Source organism: Amphiprion ocellaris, chromosome 17 (assembly GCF_022539595.1).
Source record: "Amphiprion ocellaris isolate individual 3 ecotype Okinawa chromosome 17, ASM2253959v1, whole genome shotgun sequence".
In the NCBI taxonomy this organism is placed as follows: Eukaryota; Metazoa; Chordata; class Actinopteri; family Pomacentridae; genus Amphiprion; species Amphiprion ocellaris.
In genome coordinates, this window is record NC_072782.1 from 24,132,320 (window position 1) to 24,148,817 (window position 16,498).

Consider the following 16,498-nt stretch of genomic DNA (forward strand, 5'->3'; position numbering starts at 1 on the left):
TAGAGAAATACAATTTTTTAGAAACACATAGTACAGACTAAATGTTGCAAAGCTGAAGCAGGTCAGAAAGCTGCAAAAAAAAAAAAAAAACTGCAAACCGTGTGAATGTGTAATTAATACACTTATCTATATTACTGTCCCTTGTTTCAGTTGCTTAGAAGTAGGTTTCTTATTCAAGATTCAGTTTAATTTTCTTCATGAATCACTGTATCGCACTGTATAACAAAGAAATATTTCTTAATGAATAAAAAAACAACTTAATAAAAATCCAACAATTTTCTTTGATGCTCATCATGTTTTGGGTTCTCCACATACATCTTTCTGCTGTAAAGTTAAAGTACCAATAGAGGGCACTCAAAAACCACAAATACTACAGCACCTTAATATTTACTAATCCATTTTAGTCACAAATGTAACAAATGCATCAATTGATGGAGTGACACAAAATTAGATCCATCCATCCATTATCTATATACACCGCTAAAATCCTCTGTAGGGTCATGGGACAAATAAGATGACAAGTTAAACAAGTAAAAACAGCATTTGACTACTTTTGATAAAGTCTGATATTCATTTAGACAAACATGAAGTTTTGAAAGCAGAAATCCCACCAATTTTATACAGTTTTCTGACAATTTGTGTATGCTTCTAAGATGATGATATTGAGAATGGTGATGTTAAAGAATAAGTCTGTTAATATTAATTAATACTTTTTCAGTTGTAATTTTGGTATTTTTACTTAGAACCTGAATTGCTGAGTATGAAGATATAAAGCATTTTTCTAAACGCCAAACATGAAGGTAGATATTGCAAATTGAAGAACTGAGAGGCGCACTAATAAATCCTTTTTAGGGTTTTATTGTAATTGTGCTTTGCCAGGGCGGCTTGTTCTGGTACATCCGTATTTTTGTTTTTATTTGCCCTTGTACTTTATATACTAATGTCTTTTTTGCGAACAGTGTAAGGGACTAGTAGTATTTATATGCTGGGTGCTGAGGGCAGACCCTGGTTTTTCGATGGATGCTCAGGTGTACTACTTCTCGTGTGGAACTTCAATGCAGCATTGCTGATGACGTAGCAGACGAAAAATAAACATGGCGTCCGGACAGCAGTGGGTGTTGGTGGAAATGGTGCAAGCATTTTACGAGGTAAGTTTTTCTTCTCCTTAGCTCTGTTACGCAGAACAATTTTCGGACGTCTACTCATGGTCTCATCGTACGCTTGGCTTGGCAGTGATTTTTAACGTTGTCCGAGGGTATAATTATAAACTTGTTAGTCACAAAATGTCCGTGGCCTGCGGAAGGTGTTCGGCGGAATCTCGTAGCCAATTGGCTGCTCCCCGCGTCACCGCACGTCAGCGTGGCGAGACGAAGCAACAAGGAAGTTGTCTTATCCGGTTTATCAAAGTAGAGAAAGCTGTCGAAACTCATTAATTACGCGAATTACCGCCTTCAATCAAATAATAATGTTGAATGAATGTGTGAGGGGATTTGTTGTCGTGCCTGGGAGATTCCCATACAAGGGCCCGATTGCGAACTGTTGTCTTTTGTCAGTTTCATTTGTCTCTACATAGTATAATTGCTTTTTGTTGCTGAAAAGAGTTGTGATCTAACTTCAGAATTCTTTGGTCTGTTTTAAACCCCTAAGAAATAAACCTCTGTAATTGGCGTATGTTTTGACAAAACTGAACTCTACAGGCGCATTCCTGTATTCATTTCTGTGGCAGCAATCACGTCTGCTGCAGTATAACCCAGTGAAACACATTAGAAATGGCTGTTCATCAGTCAGAATATCATTCAGTATTTACTGTGCAATTTATAATTTATGTGCTGTACAGTGTTTGGTTTTGTGACAGCCTTATAATCTAAACAGTTATAAATTAAGTACATAACATGGAAATTGTTGTTTTATTTATTTATTTATTTATTTACATATGGCGATAAGCAAACCTTTCCTGATGTAGATAAAATTGGCATTCTGTCATTTTCATAGTTTAAATAAGTAAAACATTTAGTGATATGGAAAAAGTAAGTAAACTCATCAGACTATCAAATTTGTCAAGTTGATAGCCACGGGTTCCAGATCAGGTGCCAAAGATCAAAATCTCCTTAGGGAATCACAGGTGGAAGCTACCTTATTCAAACCTCTGACATCTCGGGTCTCTAGGGTCTGCTGTTCTCTTTGCTACTGAAATGTGTGGCGTCATTATGCCAAGATCAAAAGAACAACATTGGGGATGCCTATGAATCTGTCATAGAACCTCTTCAAATTATTTGCAATAAGTCACTCAGCTGTGAGGAAATTATTTTACAAATAGCAAAGACTTTAAGCAACTGCCAGGATATCCAGGACTGGCCCTCCCAGCAAATTCACCCCAAAAGTAGACCATTTTATGCAAAAAGAAGTCTCCAAAAAGCCCAAAATTTCATCAGAGGAACTACAGCTGTTGGTGTTAAAGAGCTGTACCTACAGTAAGTAAGGGATTTTACAAATGTGACCTGCATGAGAGGTGTATCAAGGAAAAGACTTCATTGTCCAAAAAGATCATTAGAATAAAACTCTAGTTTGTCAGTGGACATACAGGCAGACAGCTGGATTTTTGCAATAATGCGTTCAGGACAGATGAATCAGAGTAACAGCTGTTTGCCCACAGTGACAGTAGACTGCTTCTCAGTACAAGAGCCTCATTTGAACTTTGAAGGATGTTAAGTGAAAATGTTCTGGTTTGGGGATGCCTCACTGCCTCTGAGACTGGGCATATCTGATATTTAGTGAATGTAGTCTGAGTTATCCCCCCACAACAAGCTGGAGTTTCTTCCTTCCAGCTGAACTGTTTCCAAAGAGTTTTTATGTTACCTGCAGCATCAAACAGCAGTAGGATGCATATGTATGCCTCCAAAGAATGAGCGTTGCATGCATTTGCACAAGTGGAACAACAGCACTAATAACTTGACTAAATTCTTAAATTTCTAAATCATACCCGAAAGAGCATGGAGCGCAGACCATTCAAGGCCAGTCACACTGTGTGTAGGCATGCTTGTCTTCACAGCAGACAGGTCAGCTGTCACAAACACAATGAGAGTTAGTTTACAGTTGTTAAAGACTATTTTTTCCTTGCTTATTGCATACCTCGAGCAACACACAGCAGTAGGATCCCCAAGTATGTCCAAAGAGAGAGACCTGTGTGCATTTACGCATGGACCAATGAGTAATTTAAATTAAAAGTTTTTTAGTTTTGGGTTCAGATATAAATTATCCTCAATATGGTGATTGATCGATTAGGATCTAACAGTAGCTCACACTGTCTATTTTTCTTCACCTCAGAGGGGTGAGCTGTCACACAAAGTGACCATTAACAATCTGCAGGTAATCATTTTGTTACATTGCTGCCATCCTCCGGTTGAGTCCCGAACTTTCAGTTTCACTGGTTACGAAAAGTGGGCTGTTAGTAAATTGGATTCTTTGATCAGCTGCTAGTAGTTTAGATGCAGTCTGTTATTGGGTTATACATCACTTTATGTATTGCCTAGTCTCGTGTAAATGACAAACATTGCATGTCTACTGTGGCTCTCTCTGGTACTGTGAGGGTATTTTTGCATGCACTGAGGAACATTAACAAAAAAGTGACATATCAGTGAATGACTAGAATGTATTCACAAACTGATGAAGCCAACAATGTTCGATGTTCCATTTCTGAAACAGACTTTTGACTTTATACCCATCACTTGACGTTAAACTAATCTTAGTGCACCTGTCTTCCTCAGGCTCCTGCTTATCACCTGATTCTGGAGGGGATCCTCATACTGTGGATTATCAGACTGCTGTTTTCTAAGACCTACAAACTACATGAAACCTATAAACTGACAGAGAAGGTAAAAACTCAGTACAATGAAAAACAAACATTAGTAGTATTTAAGTATCACTAAGTGCTGTCATGGGGTTCCACATTTCAGGAAAAGGAGGACCTGATTGAGGAGTGGCAGCCAGAGCCTTTAGTTCCTGCTATTTCCAGAGAGCATCCCTCCCTCAACTATGTTGTTGTCACAGGGTAAAACACACAGGACACCTGTCTGCTTTACACACCGCTTTTAAATATTGATTCAAGCTAAATTTCCACAAGGGCAAAATCTGCCTACAGAGGTGTTCTTCATTGTCGTGCTTGACCTGATAATGTAAGAACTGAACAGATTCTGTTGGGACAGATTTCAGTGTGGCTATTTAAGAGCAAGTGTGGATAGGTAACCACTGACCATTGCACACCCAAACAAAGCTGGGTAGATTTTGTTAACTTGGAAAATCAGTGTTCTTCCTGTGCATGCTTGGGTTTTCTCTGAGTTCTCCGGCTTCCTCCCACAGTCCAAAAACATGCTGGAGATTCTAAATTGTCCATAGGTATGTATGTGAGTGTGATTGTTTGTCTCTATGTGAATTCCTGCGATAAACTGGTGGACTTTCCAGGGTGTCCGTTGCCTTCACCCTAAGTCAGTTGGGATAGACTCCAGTCCCCCACGACCCTAATGAGGATTTAACAGTGTATGGATGGATGGATGGAAAATTAGCTCCTGCCTAAACGGAACAGAAGATCCAGGAGTTTTAGGCGCTTGCCTCACTTTGTTTGCAGTGCAGTGGGAGTAGTTCATATTTTCCTACATAGGTTCGAAAGCATTTTTAGTACTTTGAACAGACAAAATTCCTGCTATAGCTGTATATTTGCTTAAAGTACAGATTGCTTTAACTGTTATCATTCAGACCTCCTAACCATTTATCAAACAAATGAGCTTTGGTGGAAGTAGATATTTACTCCATAGATCTCCCCTTTTCATTTGAAATACCTGTTATTTACAGCAGGTAAAAAGTGACTAATGCTCTTACTTTTTTGAGAAGAATACTTTCTACTTTTACTGAAGTATTTTTAACATCAGTAATGTTGGTACAGTACTTGTCATTGACTAATACTTCAGTAATTTAAGTGCTTGAGTTCTGTTGACCACATATTTTCAGTACTCTTTCCACCACTGTACACAATATGCTGTCAGAGTGGAAAAAGATGGTTTTCACAACTTTAAAGCTGGTTAAAGGGGAATTGTAAGCAAACTCAGTGGTAATACCTTGCAACCATAAACTATGTGTTTGGCTGCAGATATGGATGGAGGTTAAGCATTTTCAGTCATTTATGTTATTCATATAGAGGTCACAGTGCAGCTATTACGCAGCTGAGCAAAACCAAACCCCGCTGCCACGCAGACCATTTAGTATTTATTGTCAGAATTTTTCCATGTTGCAGGTTGAAGCTAAGCATTTAAACACAGTTTCTCATTACAGACCTCCTAGCCACAAAATTGTCATTGATGGAAAAGAGTGCATTAATTTTGCATCATTTAACTTCCTGGGTCTCCTTGACAATAAGCGTGTTAAGGTCAGTGGTCAGTATTTATTATTTAAGTGTCACTCTTTATTGAATTTTTGTTTGATTGAATCTTTGACTAGCTTTTCTTCTTGTTATTACAGCAAAAGGCTTTAGCATCATTGATGAAATATGGTGTGGGCACGTGTGGTCCAAGAGGTTTCTATGGGACTTTTGGTGAGTGAAAAGTTCAGCTTTTCTTCCTCTGTTAGTATTTCACCATCTGATCTTTAATGTATTATTATCCAGTCATACAAATGGAGACAATTTAGTTGTATTGCTCCTGTCAGTAGAAGAGAGAACCAGGGTGGAATGAAGGTAAAATGTAGAATCAGCTATATAAACTGTTCAAAAACAGTTCTGAGTACGAATATGACTGAGTATGTCATGACTTGACAATTTTTTTCCTGTGAAATAAGCATGTAATTTGTTTTGACCAACCCCATTAAAAGAATTGGAATCAAAAATCATTGTAAACCAAACTCAATAAGCAGAACTGGATTTGGAAAAAAAATGCAAACAATACCCCATCCTGCAGGACACCACCACCAGGAAACTGCTGTTCTCCATATAATGTTACTATACCCTTGGGATTGCCAGCATGATGCCTTTTAGTAAATCTAAGTGTTCACTCACGCTACCGGTCAAAAGTTTGGACACACCTTCTCATGTAATGGTTTTTCTTTATTTTCGAGACTATTTACATTGTAGATTCTCACTGAAGGCATCAAAACTATGAATGAACACACATGGAATTATGTAGTAAAAAAGGAAGTCTGAAATAAGTCAAAACATATTTTATGTTTAAGATTGTTCAAAATAGCCACCCTTTGCTTTGATTACTGCTTTGCACACTCTTGATATTCTCTCCATCAGCTTCATGAGGTAGTCACCTGAAATGGTTTTCCAACAATCTTGAAGGAGTTCCCAGAGATGCTGAGCATTTTGTTTTTTGCCTTCACTCTGTGGTCCATCTCATCCCAAACATCTGGACTGGGTTTAGGTCAGGTGACTATGAAGACCAGGTCATCTGATGCAGCACTCCATCACTCTCTCCTTCTTGGTTAAATAGCCCTTACACACCCTGGAGGTGTGTTTGGGGTCATTGACCTGTTGAAAAATAAAGATGGTCCAACTAAATGTAAACCATACTGGTTCAGTGTGCCTTCAATTTTGAATAAAGCCCCCACAGTGTCACCAGCAAAGCTCCCCCACACCATCACACCTTCTCCTCCATGCTTCATGGTGGGAACCATGCATGTAGAAGACCATCCATTCACTTTTTCTGTGCTGCACAAAGACACGGCAGGTGGAACCAAAGATCTCAAATTTGGACTCATCAGACCAAAGCACAGATTTCCACTGGTCTGACGAAGGGATGAATCGAATACCGATCATGTGATGTCGTCCGATGGGGGGAAGAGGGGGAAGAGATCCGAATATTCGGATCTCAAAATAAATATTGGGATACCACCATAACGACTGAATATTCGGATATTCAGGTCCCGCCCTATAAAATATAAAACATGTTTTGACTTATTTAACACTTCTTTGTTTGCTGCATTATTCCATATGTGTTCATTTATAGTTTTGATGCCTACAGTGAGAATCCCCTCTTGTTGGAGCACACACATTAGGAATCCTAATCTTTTTTGATGCCGTTCAAGTCTTTCCTTACGTTTTAGTTTTCCTATACTGTCATCTGTTTACCACACCCTCTACTGCATCAAAAAATATTTTAAAAAGTATTATTGTTATTGACAATAAAAAAATCCTCTTGAAATGTTGAATCATTAATGAGAAGAAGAAACAGAGTTGCTATCACAGATGCTGGTGAAGAACAGTTAGACATGACAGAATGATAATGGTTCTGATGTGGTTTCACTAGTGTATTGCCACTTACTAAGTCATGTTATAAATTAATTAACAACATCTATATCAGGATAAGTTAAGTGAATGAGAGATTGTTCTGGACATTATTTGATTCAGTCTAAAATGACAGTGGGACCTAAATTATTAGGTGAATAATAATTGTTTTTATTAGGACTTTGGGACAATATTGTTTCTTATTTTTTCCAAAAATTTTTCTTTTGTACATTTGGAGTTGGTTATTAAACCATAGTTGCTTATTTGTATGGATCCTCAATGTATCCATTTATTTTTGCCTTGCAAGAAGCCACACCCTTCTCTGTGGGCCTGAATATGTTATGTCATAGTAAATTTAAATAAGAGTGAGCTGTGCTGTAACTGACTTGCTGCTGTATTGTTTCCCTTTCGCAGATGTTCACCTGGAGCTGGAGAGTCGTCTGGCCAAATTCATGAAAACAGAAGAGGCCATTATTTATTCATACGGCTTTGCAACCATTGCTAGCGCAATCCCTGCCTACTCCAAGAGGGGGGACATCATCTTTGTGTGAGTGTTGCCTCTGGTAACAGGAATAGAACAATATTAAGCTAAGATTCAGTCTTGCAAAGCATCCACCTTAGGCCCACGGAAAAACACATCTGCCATATGCAGCCTGCAAACATGTTGACACTAATCAGCCACAACATTAAAAACACTGATGGTCGAATTGAGAACGACTCAAGGAGCACAACAAAGATCCCAAAGCGTTGACCTGACCTCCAAATTTACTAGATCTCAGTTTGATAGAGCAGTCACAGGTTTGATGAAATGAAGGCCACACAACACACAGATAGAGAACATTTATTTTCAACTCTAGTCAGCAGACACTGAAAACTACAAACAAATAAATAAATGCAAGATATACAGCAAATGCTTCAAATACATTAACGGTTGTTTTAAGTTCCCCAATGAAGTATCTGTAATTATATGGATTCAAACAATAAATCTCTCAAGCTAGTTTCAGTCAGTTGGTGGGTCCAAATATGCTAGCTAGCACTTCAGCAAAAATTACAAACAAATATGAAACAAATAAAATTTAAGTTACAAATGCCATTTGTGCCTATCGGAAAATGCAGAATATTTATTTTGGGTCATATGGTTTTTCTCTGTAGCAATGTAGGTATTTTCCCTTTGCAGCTGTATTGCATCTGACCCATAATACCACAGGTTTGCCCTTTAACTAAACAGCAGTCATGTGACCTACTACCTTTTTTCTCAAATAAACCTTATAATAAACATAATTACATTTTGTAACCAAGCATCAGTTTTAGAGCTGTATGTTTTCAAAGTTACTATATTAACATCCGGTTCAGTGTGCTTTTAATCAGTTTTAATGACTATGAATTCAAACATGAAGGAAACTATGATGCAGTATACAGTATCAGTCAAAAGTTTGAACACACCTTCTCATTCAATTGTTTTTATTTATTTTAATTGTTTTCTACATTGTAGATTAATACTGGAGACATCAAAACTATGAAAGAACACACATGGAATTATGTTTTAAACAAAAGTGCTCAACAGACTAGAACATGTTTTATATTTTAGATTCTTTGAAGTAGTCCTCTTTTGTTTTGATGGCAGCTTTGCACACTCCTGGCATTCTTTCAGTCAGTTTCATAAGGTAGTCTCCTGGAATGGTTTTGAATTAACATGCGTGGCTTGTGAAGAGTCAATTTGTGGAATTTCTTGCCTTCTTAATGTATTTAAGACCATCAGCTGTGTTGTGCAGAGGTAGGTTTAGTACAAAGTTGACAGCCCCATTTGACTACTGTTGTAATCCATATTATGGCAAGAACCACTCCCCTGAAGAAAGAGAAATGACAGTCCATCATTACTTTATGACATGAAGGTCAGTCAGTCCGGAAAATTTCAACAACTTTGAATGTATCTTCAGTGCAGTTGCAAAAACCATCAAACTGGCTCTCATGAGGACCATGACAGGAAGGGAAGACCAAGAGTCACCTCTGCTGCTGAGGACAAGTTCAGCCCACATAAATTCTTCTAATTGACTGGGCCAAGAAAAACACAAGGAATGGACATTAGAACAGTGAAAACCTCCACTTTGGTCTGATGAGTTCAAATTTGAGATCTTTGGTTCCACGGGCCGTGTCTTTGTGAGACCAGAAAAGGTGAACAGATGGTGTCTACATGCATGATTCCCGCTGTGAATCATGGATTAGGAGGTGTGATGGTGTGGGGGTACTTTGCTGGTGACACTGTTGGAGAGTTCTTCAAAATTAAAGGCACAGTTAACCGATGAAGTCCTTCGAGACTGTTGGAAACCCATTCCAGGTGACTACCTCATGAAGCTCATGGAGAGAATGAGGAATGGAGTTTTCAAAGCAAAAGGAGGCTACTTTTAAGAATTTAAAATATAAAGCACTGCGATTTTGTTGAACACTTTTTGTTGAACACTTTTCTTTCATGCTTTTAATGTCTTCAGTATTAGCCAACAATGTAGAAAATAATTAAGATTAATAAAATCCATCGAATGAGAAGGTGTGTCCAAACTTCTGACGGGTAGTGTTTAAGAGCAAACTTTTATAAAAAATCTGAACAAGACCTGTCTTTTGGGCAGTTACAAAGGGGATCCACACAATACTAGGCAGGCAATTTAAATGCTGTGCTTGATCAGTTTATATGCAAGTGTTACTTGATGGATTCTGGTTCCATAATTTTATGTTTCTACTATAGTTTTGTGTTATGTCTTCAGGGATGAAGCAGCCTGTTTCTCCATCCAGAAAGGTCTTCAAGCGTCCCGCAGTTTCATCAAATACTTTAAACACAATGACATGGAGGATCTGGAGAGGCTGCTCAAGGAACAAGAGGTGGAAGACCAGAAGGTTCGTACAGGACTGTTTAGTTTAAGAATTACTTGCTGTGAGTGCCGCAGTTTGGTCTGTACTGTCATGCCAGTAAAGGTCATCCAAAATGTTGAAACTGCAAAATGTTTTTATAATAATCCTGTTTAATAACTAATGCCATGTCTGTCTTTCTTGTCGGTCTTATTTTTCGTTTGTTTATTTTTTTTCAAGGACAGTTCATATAAATCAACATCACTGTAAATATGCCAGTGCTAAATTTTTATATAATATTTATACACTAACTTACTTTGTTCCTGATACAGAATCCTCGTAAAGCCCGAGTGACCCGGAAATTCATTGTAGTGGAGGGACTGTACATCAACACTGCTGACATCTGTCCTCTCCCTGAACTGGTAAATAGAAATCCAATGGACCTCAAAGTCTGTTTATTATATTCTACAATAAATGTAAAGCCATTGATTTACAAACAGGTGAGGTTTAGTATCTAGTCAGAGGTGGTGTGAAGTAGGGTGATATTTAGTGATTATTAAGAGGCATGTGTACATCCATGAAATGTTTTCATGTGTCTGGTAGGGTTGGTTACTGACCACTTCAGCACTTCAAAAGGATACTGACCAATTTATGTTGGTACTATTAAGTAATGACTCACCTTTACTCAGTTAAATAACAGAAGTTATTTATAAGATGAGCAGTATATACCGATCAGGCATAACATTATGACCACCTGCCTAATATTGTGTTGATCCGCTTTTTGCTGCTGAAACTCCTCTGACCCAGTGGGGCATGGACACAGGACCTCTGGGGATGTTCTGTGGCACCAGGATGGTGCCAGTGAATTCTGTGGGTCTTGTGGGTTGCAGGGTGGGACCTACATAGAGCAGGTTTATCCTGGCACATCCCATAGATGCTCAGTAAGATTTGGATCTGGGGAGTGTGAAACCCGGGAGAACACCTGAATTCTGTCGTGTTTCCCGGGCCACTTCTGACCAGTTTTTGCGGTGTGTCGGGGTGCATTGAGGGTTCAGAAAGGTCCAAAGGTTCTTTATTGTCATTGTTAGAAAAACAAGAAGAAGCACAGCATCTCCAGCACCTCAATCAGGTGACAGCTGGCATCAATGTTGCCATGGGGGGTGGGTGGTTGGAGGGATGCTTGGCCTGCAATGTTTAGGTGGGTGGTACATGTCAAACATCCACATGAGTGTCAGGACTCAAGGTTTCCCAGCAGAGCACTACAATATACCAAGATGATTGATGTTTACTTCACATGTTAGTGGTCATAATGTTGTGGCTGATGGGTGGATACTGAGTGTACAGAGGTCTGGCAGTGAGCTGTTGTATAGCATTAATGACTAAAGATTTACAGTGCATACTGTAGAGTCCAGAGCATTGATTCTGCTACATCTAAAAAAGCATGATTTTTATAGGACTGTCATATTTTCAAGATGTCTCTGCTCTGTTGCCCATGTTTGGAATTTTTATAACTTCCAGGTGAAGCTCAAGTACAAATACAAGGTGCGGATCTTTCTGGAGGAGAGCATGTCTTTTGGTGTGTTGGGAGAACACGGCCAAGGAGTCACTGAACACTTTGGGGTCAATGTAAGTTTGCTCAGCTTTAAACAGAGAACTTGTGTATACTTGCAGTATGAGGCTAAACAGCTGATTAAAAATGTGATGTCCTTTTTCTTTTGGGGGTAATAGGCTATAGTGAGATACCAGTTGGTGAATGGCTAAACCAATGGACGGATAAATTAGTAACACAGTATATTTTAGCCCATTGCACTTGTCTTTTCCATTAAAAAGAAAAAGTTTCACTTTTTTAAATGATGCTAAGCTGTCAGCACCATGCATGCCTTCCCTTGTCACATGTAATAAAATTCATTGCTTCCAGTAATGGTTTATAGTAATGATTTCACTAATAGATTTAATTTTATAAATCTCAGTAAACATTGTGTGGATTTGGGCTCTAGAGTGGACTTGATCAGCTGTTCCCATTGGAGCACATTTTGAGCATATTTTTGTTTGTGATGAATTTGAGTTTTATATGTGGAATAAAACCATCATACCATTCGTGCTCCATGCAGATAGATGACATTGACCTGATCAGTGCTAACATGGAGAATGCTGTGGCTTCCATTGGAGGCTTCTGCTGTGGGCGCTCTTTTGTCATTGACCATCAGGTGAGCTCAGCAAATGTTTTATTGACACATGAATACATGACTATAAATGTTCTTGTAAAGCAGTTTTCATAGTGTAGAAATGTTGATATACATCCCTAATGTGCATAAATGATATTTACTACCCACCCTAACATTTTTTTTCCCACTTGACTTTCAAAATAGTGTTTGGACTAGTTTTCTGCATAGATGTATATAATTTTTGCACATTCTTTTGTGAGTTGCACATTCTTTTTCTGGGTGGAATCTGCTTAATCAACTTAATTACCAGCTATTGACTTGAGCGGGGTGAAATCAAGGATGTATTGGTTATTACCTTGATAGATCAGTATTTTTTTTCTATTTATCAGTGTCAGCTGGAGTAGTAATTATAAAGACATCAACTGTGCTGTTGTAAAAAGTAGTCTCTTGTGTGTTTTGTAGCGTTTGTCAGGCCAGGGCTACTGTTTCTCTGCCTCCCTACCTCCCATGTTGGCTGCTGCTGCCATTGAGGCTCTCAACATCATGGAAGAGGATCCAGGTAAAGGATCTGTTTTTAGCTACCTAGTCCATTATGCACCTTTACAGTTCAGAGGACATTTAATGGCCTCAGTTTTGAAGGGATCTATATTTGAGACGAGCTGTTCTTCCAGAGAGGGATTTCCTTCTCTGACACCTGTTGAACATTAATTTAGAGGCAGTTTTATTTTTACAATTCTTTCCACTAATCCATCCACCAATCTTTTGTTCTGCAGATATTTTCACTGTTCTGAGAGAAAAGTGTAAACAGGTTTACATGGCTTTACAGGGGTAAGTTCATATATACTTTTTTGTGACTAAAATGATACTGTGGGGTTATTTATGACCTATTTATCTTTGATATTTATTAGAAATTTTAAATTTGATCTTTGCTAAGTGAGGTAATTACTAAAGATGTCTTCCGTAGATACGAAACAGACCGATTACCTATTTTATATTGTAATGGATTTCAGTCTTGCATCCTCAGTGTGTTGCTGTTAATTTATTTCATAGTGTTTGTTTTTCTGATTATGCTTGTGTAACAGAACTCCAGGTCTGAAGTTAGTAGGAGTGCCTTTTGCTCCGGCTCTTCACTTACAGCTGGAGAAAAGTTCAGGCTGCAGAAACTCTGACCTGCAGCTGCTGCACAACATTGTGCATTACGTAAGTCATGTCTGTTCCAGATCGCCAAGAGGCAAGGATATCTCCTCTGCCCCTCACAAAGACGGTTCATCTTTGTCATATACTAGTGCATCTCAAAAAATTACAACATTGTGGGGGGAAAAAAAATATATTTTCTGTCTGTTATTCAAGAAAGACTCATTACATGTAAACTGAGATGTTTAAAGGCATTTTTGTTTTAATTTTAATGAATATAGTTATGAAAATCTGGAATATAAAACTTGTATTTATAACCCTACTGTTCCAAGTGAAGACAAAAATTACAAAAGCAATCTGTTTATTTACTATTTACTATATTATGCTTGGAAATCTACCATGCCACGCAAAAGTATGTCACCCTACAGAAATCTTCAATTTTTGCATATTTGTCACACTTAAATGTTTCAGATCATCAAACTAACTTTAATGTAAAGCATACAAAGATAACCCAAAAACACAATAACATTTTTAAATGATGATTTCATTTATTCAGAGAAAAATGCTGTCCAGTCCATGTTGCCCCTGGGTTAAAAAGTAATTGTAACCAAATTGCCAAATTAAGTGAACAGTTAGGTTCAATTGATTCAGAATTCTCATCATTCTGATGGTTACTGATAATGGTGTGTTACCAGATTTGTCTGGTAACAGCGTCTCATTGACTTTCCATGATTTCTGTGCCAGTGTTTGGAAAAACATGTGGTTCTGACCCTTGCTCGATACCTGGATAAAGAAGAGCGCTTCCTCCCCCCGCCCAGGTAAGAGTACACACACACACACACACACACACACACACACACACACACACACACACACACACATACACACATTTCTCTGCTGGGTTGTGTAATAGAGTTTAGTGTCCTTAAGCACTTTCTTACTTTATATGTATCTCAGATTTGCATTAATCCATCATTAAAATAATCCCAAATAAATGGGACCCTTTTGTTATAGAATGCACTTTGAAAATGTAGTATTTTGTCTTTATGGTCAACAAATTATGTATACATCTGCTGAAAAAGTAATGAGGCAAAAGAGCAGAGAAAATACAGATGTATAAATGAACATCAGTGTGGGAGCTGCTGATCACTAGTACAAAGAACAATTATGTAAGGGAGCAAAGAGCTACATTTTTCAACTTTTGTAAATGTTTCATAATTGTGTAAAGTCATATGTGAAGAAAAAAGAGTCCAAATATTGAAACTGACTGATTTTCTAAAGATGTCATGAGCCTTGACACTGTCCTGCTGTGTCTCACACTCCCACTTGTGTGTCTTTAGCATCAGAGTGGTGGTCACCATCGAACAGACGGAGGAGGACATCCAGAAGGCTGTGTCTTCCATCAAAGAGGCAGCCTCAGCTCTCCTCAAATGACAGTGTAGTATTTGGTACCGTCGCTTGAGAAGGAGTCCTCTTCATCGACTGGGTGGAATATCACTGTGAAAAGAGTATGCCTCCTAAACGCTCTAACCCACAGACTCAGCTCTTCACTCTGAATGTGACATGAGGATCATTTTTGATAATTCTCTACGTTTGTTCTCATTTATCATGTGCCACAAGAGAGGCTTTAGCAGGACTGTCAGAACTCAATTTTCTGCTGTAAACAAAAATAACCTCCAAGCACTGAAAAAGAAATGTTCGAGTGAGAATTAGACTTTCTACAGACCAAGAGTTTTGATTTTTTTTTGTACTGACCAAAGATGAGCCTTTTCTTGAAATATGTTTGCAGTTGTTGAATTTTTAAATGCCAATGATTGTTTTACCACAAATACACTCCTTTCACACAAATTTACTACTGGATTATTTGTTTGTTTGTTCATTTTTTTGTTATATGTTACTTCTCTTTTGTTAGGTCACTGCATTTCTGACCATTTTACCCATATTAACCATAAATATATCTCATTTGGAAGACTTTATTGTTTGTGTCATCATTATTTTCCGTTTTGAGTTAAGACACTTCTTATTTTGACAAGACCAACCAAACAAGAACCCAGCAGGACTTTTTCAACTCTGGTATTTCCACAATTTAACCTGAGTACATTGTGGAAATTGTATCGTGATGGTCAAATGGCTCTGTAATGAAATGTGAAAGAAAATGCATTTATCTAGATATCATTGTAATATAAATGTGGCACAGCAGCTATGACTACAGGATCTGATGGTAAATTTTGTAAAATGTGCCCTTTTACATTTCTGACAGGTCAACTGTTCCAGGTTTATACAGTGAATTGATTTTATTAAAGCTTCCCTACATGAATCATGAGCTCCATCAGAGTAGTCAGCATAGTTTTATTAAGACCAAATAGTTATTACATGCAAAATTATTGGTCACATGCTTGGACAGCTGTCCTCATTTCAAACCTCAACTGGCCCAACTGCATAACTGGTTGTTTATAACCACATGAGTTGACCAAAGTGATGTAAATGGTATCAGACAGGCAGTAAAACAACTATGTACAAAATGTTAAGAGGATAAAGCTAGTAAAATCTCATTTTAAAATAAATTACTAAAACAGACAAAACAGGAGAGCAGCCGGTAAAGACATTTTATAAAAACTAAATATTATACATTGGAACTATTAAGAGCGACCAAAACCATTGAAAAATTAACATTAAGGTTTTCATTGAAATTACAAATGGAGGAAGGCTGTTCCACAGGCAATTCAAGTTAATTCCAAATTTAGCTTATATACAAATCAATTCTGTATTTAACTAGTAGCCATTGTAGATATGTAGATATGGGTGTAATTCTTTCCATTGCTTTGGTACCAGTTAAAAATCTTGCAACTGCATTCTGCACAGCTTTATATGAGGCAAAGAGAAGTGGGCAATATCCAGGTATAGTAAGGTACAATAATCTAGCCTTTGAGGGGATTTAGAAGCATTTCAGAACAATGCAGTGGTGTCAGTCTTCATGTCATTAAGACAGATGATGGATTTCAGTTTGGCAATGTTCCACAGCTGAAAGCAGTATCCTTTCACTATGGAATTAATGTGTTTGTCAAATTTCAGGAATTACTGACGACACCAA

At 37.9% G+C, this 16,498-nt stretch overlaps 1 protein-coding gene across 1 annotated transcript; it reads left to right on the forward strand.

Annotated features, from left to right (window-relative positions):
• The first annotated feature begins 1,025 nt into the window (after positions 1–1,025).
• sptlc1 (serine palmitoyltransferase, long chain base subunit 1) lies at positions 1,026–15,379 on the forward strand. The gene is made up of 15 exons (XM_023282066.3): positions 1,026–1,148; positions 3,765–3,872; positions 3,954–4,048; positions 5,323–5,416; positions 5,509–5,581; positions 7,685–7,817; positions 10,027–10,156; positions 10,441–10,530; positions 11,627–11,734; positions 12,220–12,315; positions 12,736–12,832; positions 13,047–13,101; positions 13,356–13,473; positions 14,152–14,225; positions 14,748–15,379. Exons 1-15 carry the CDS (start codon positions 1,095–1,097, stop codon positions 14,839–14,841), a joined length of 1,419 nt encoding a protein of 472 aa, XP_023137834.2. The 5' UTR covers positions 1,026–1,094; the 3' UTR covers positions 14,842–15,379.
• The last annotated feature ends 1,119 nt before the right edge of the window (positions 15,380–16,498 follow it).

What these genes read in the sequence shown, in the direction of transcription:
- sptlc1 (XM_023282066.3), top strand. Translation starts at nt 1,095, where the DNA reads ATGGCGTCCGGACAGCAGTGGGTGTTGGTGGAAATGGTGCAAGCATTT. An exon ending in CTGAACACTTTGGGGTCAAT is followed by an intron (nt 11,735 to 12,219) that starts GTAAGTTTGCTC and finishes TGCTCCATGCAG; the next exon opens with ATAGATGACATTGACCTGAT. An exon ending in CGCTTCCTCCCCCCGCCCAG is followed by an intron (nt 14,226 to 14,747) that starts GTAAGAGTACAC and finishes GTGTGTCTTTAG; the next exon opens with CATCAGAGTGGTGGTCACCA.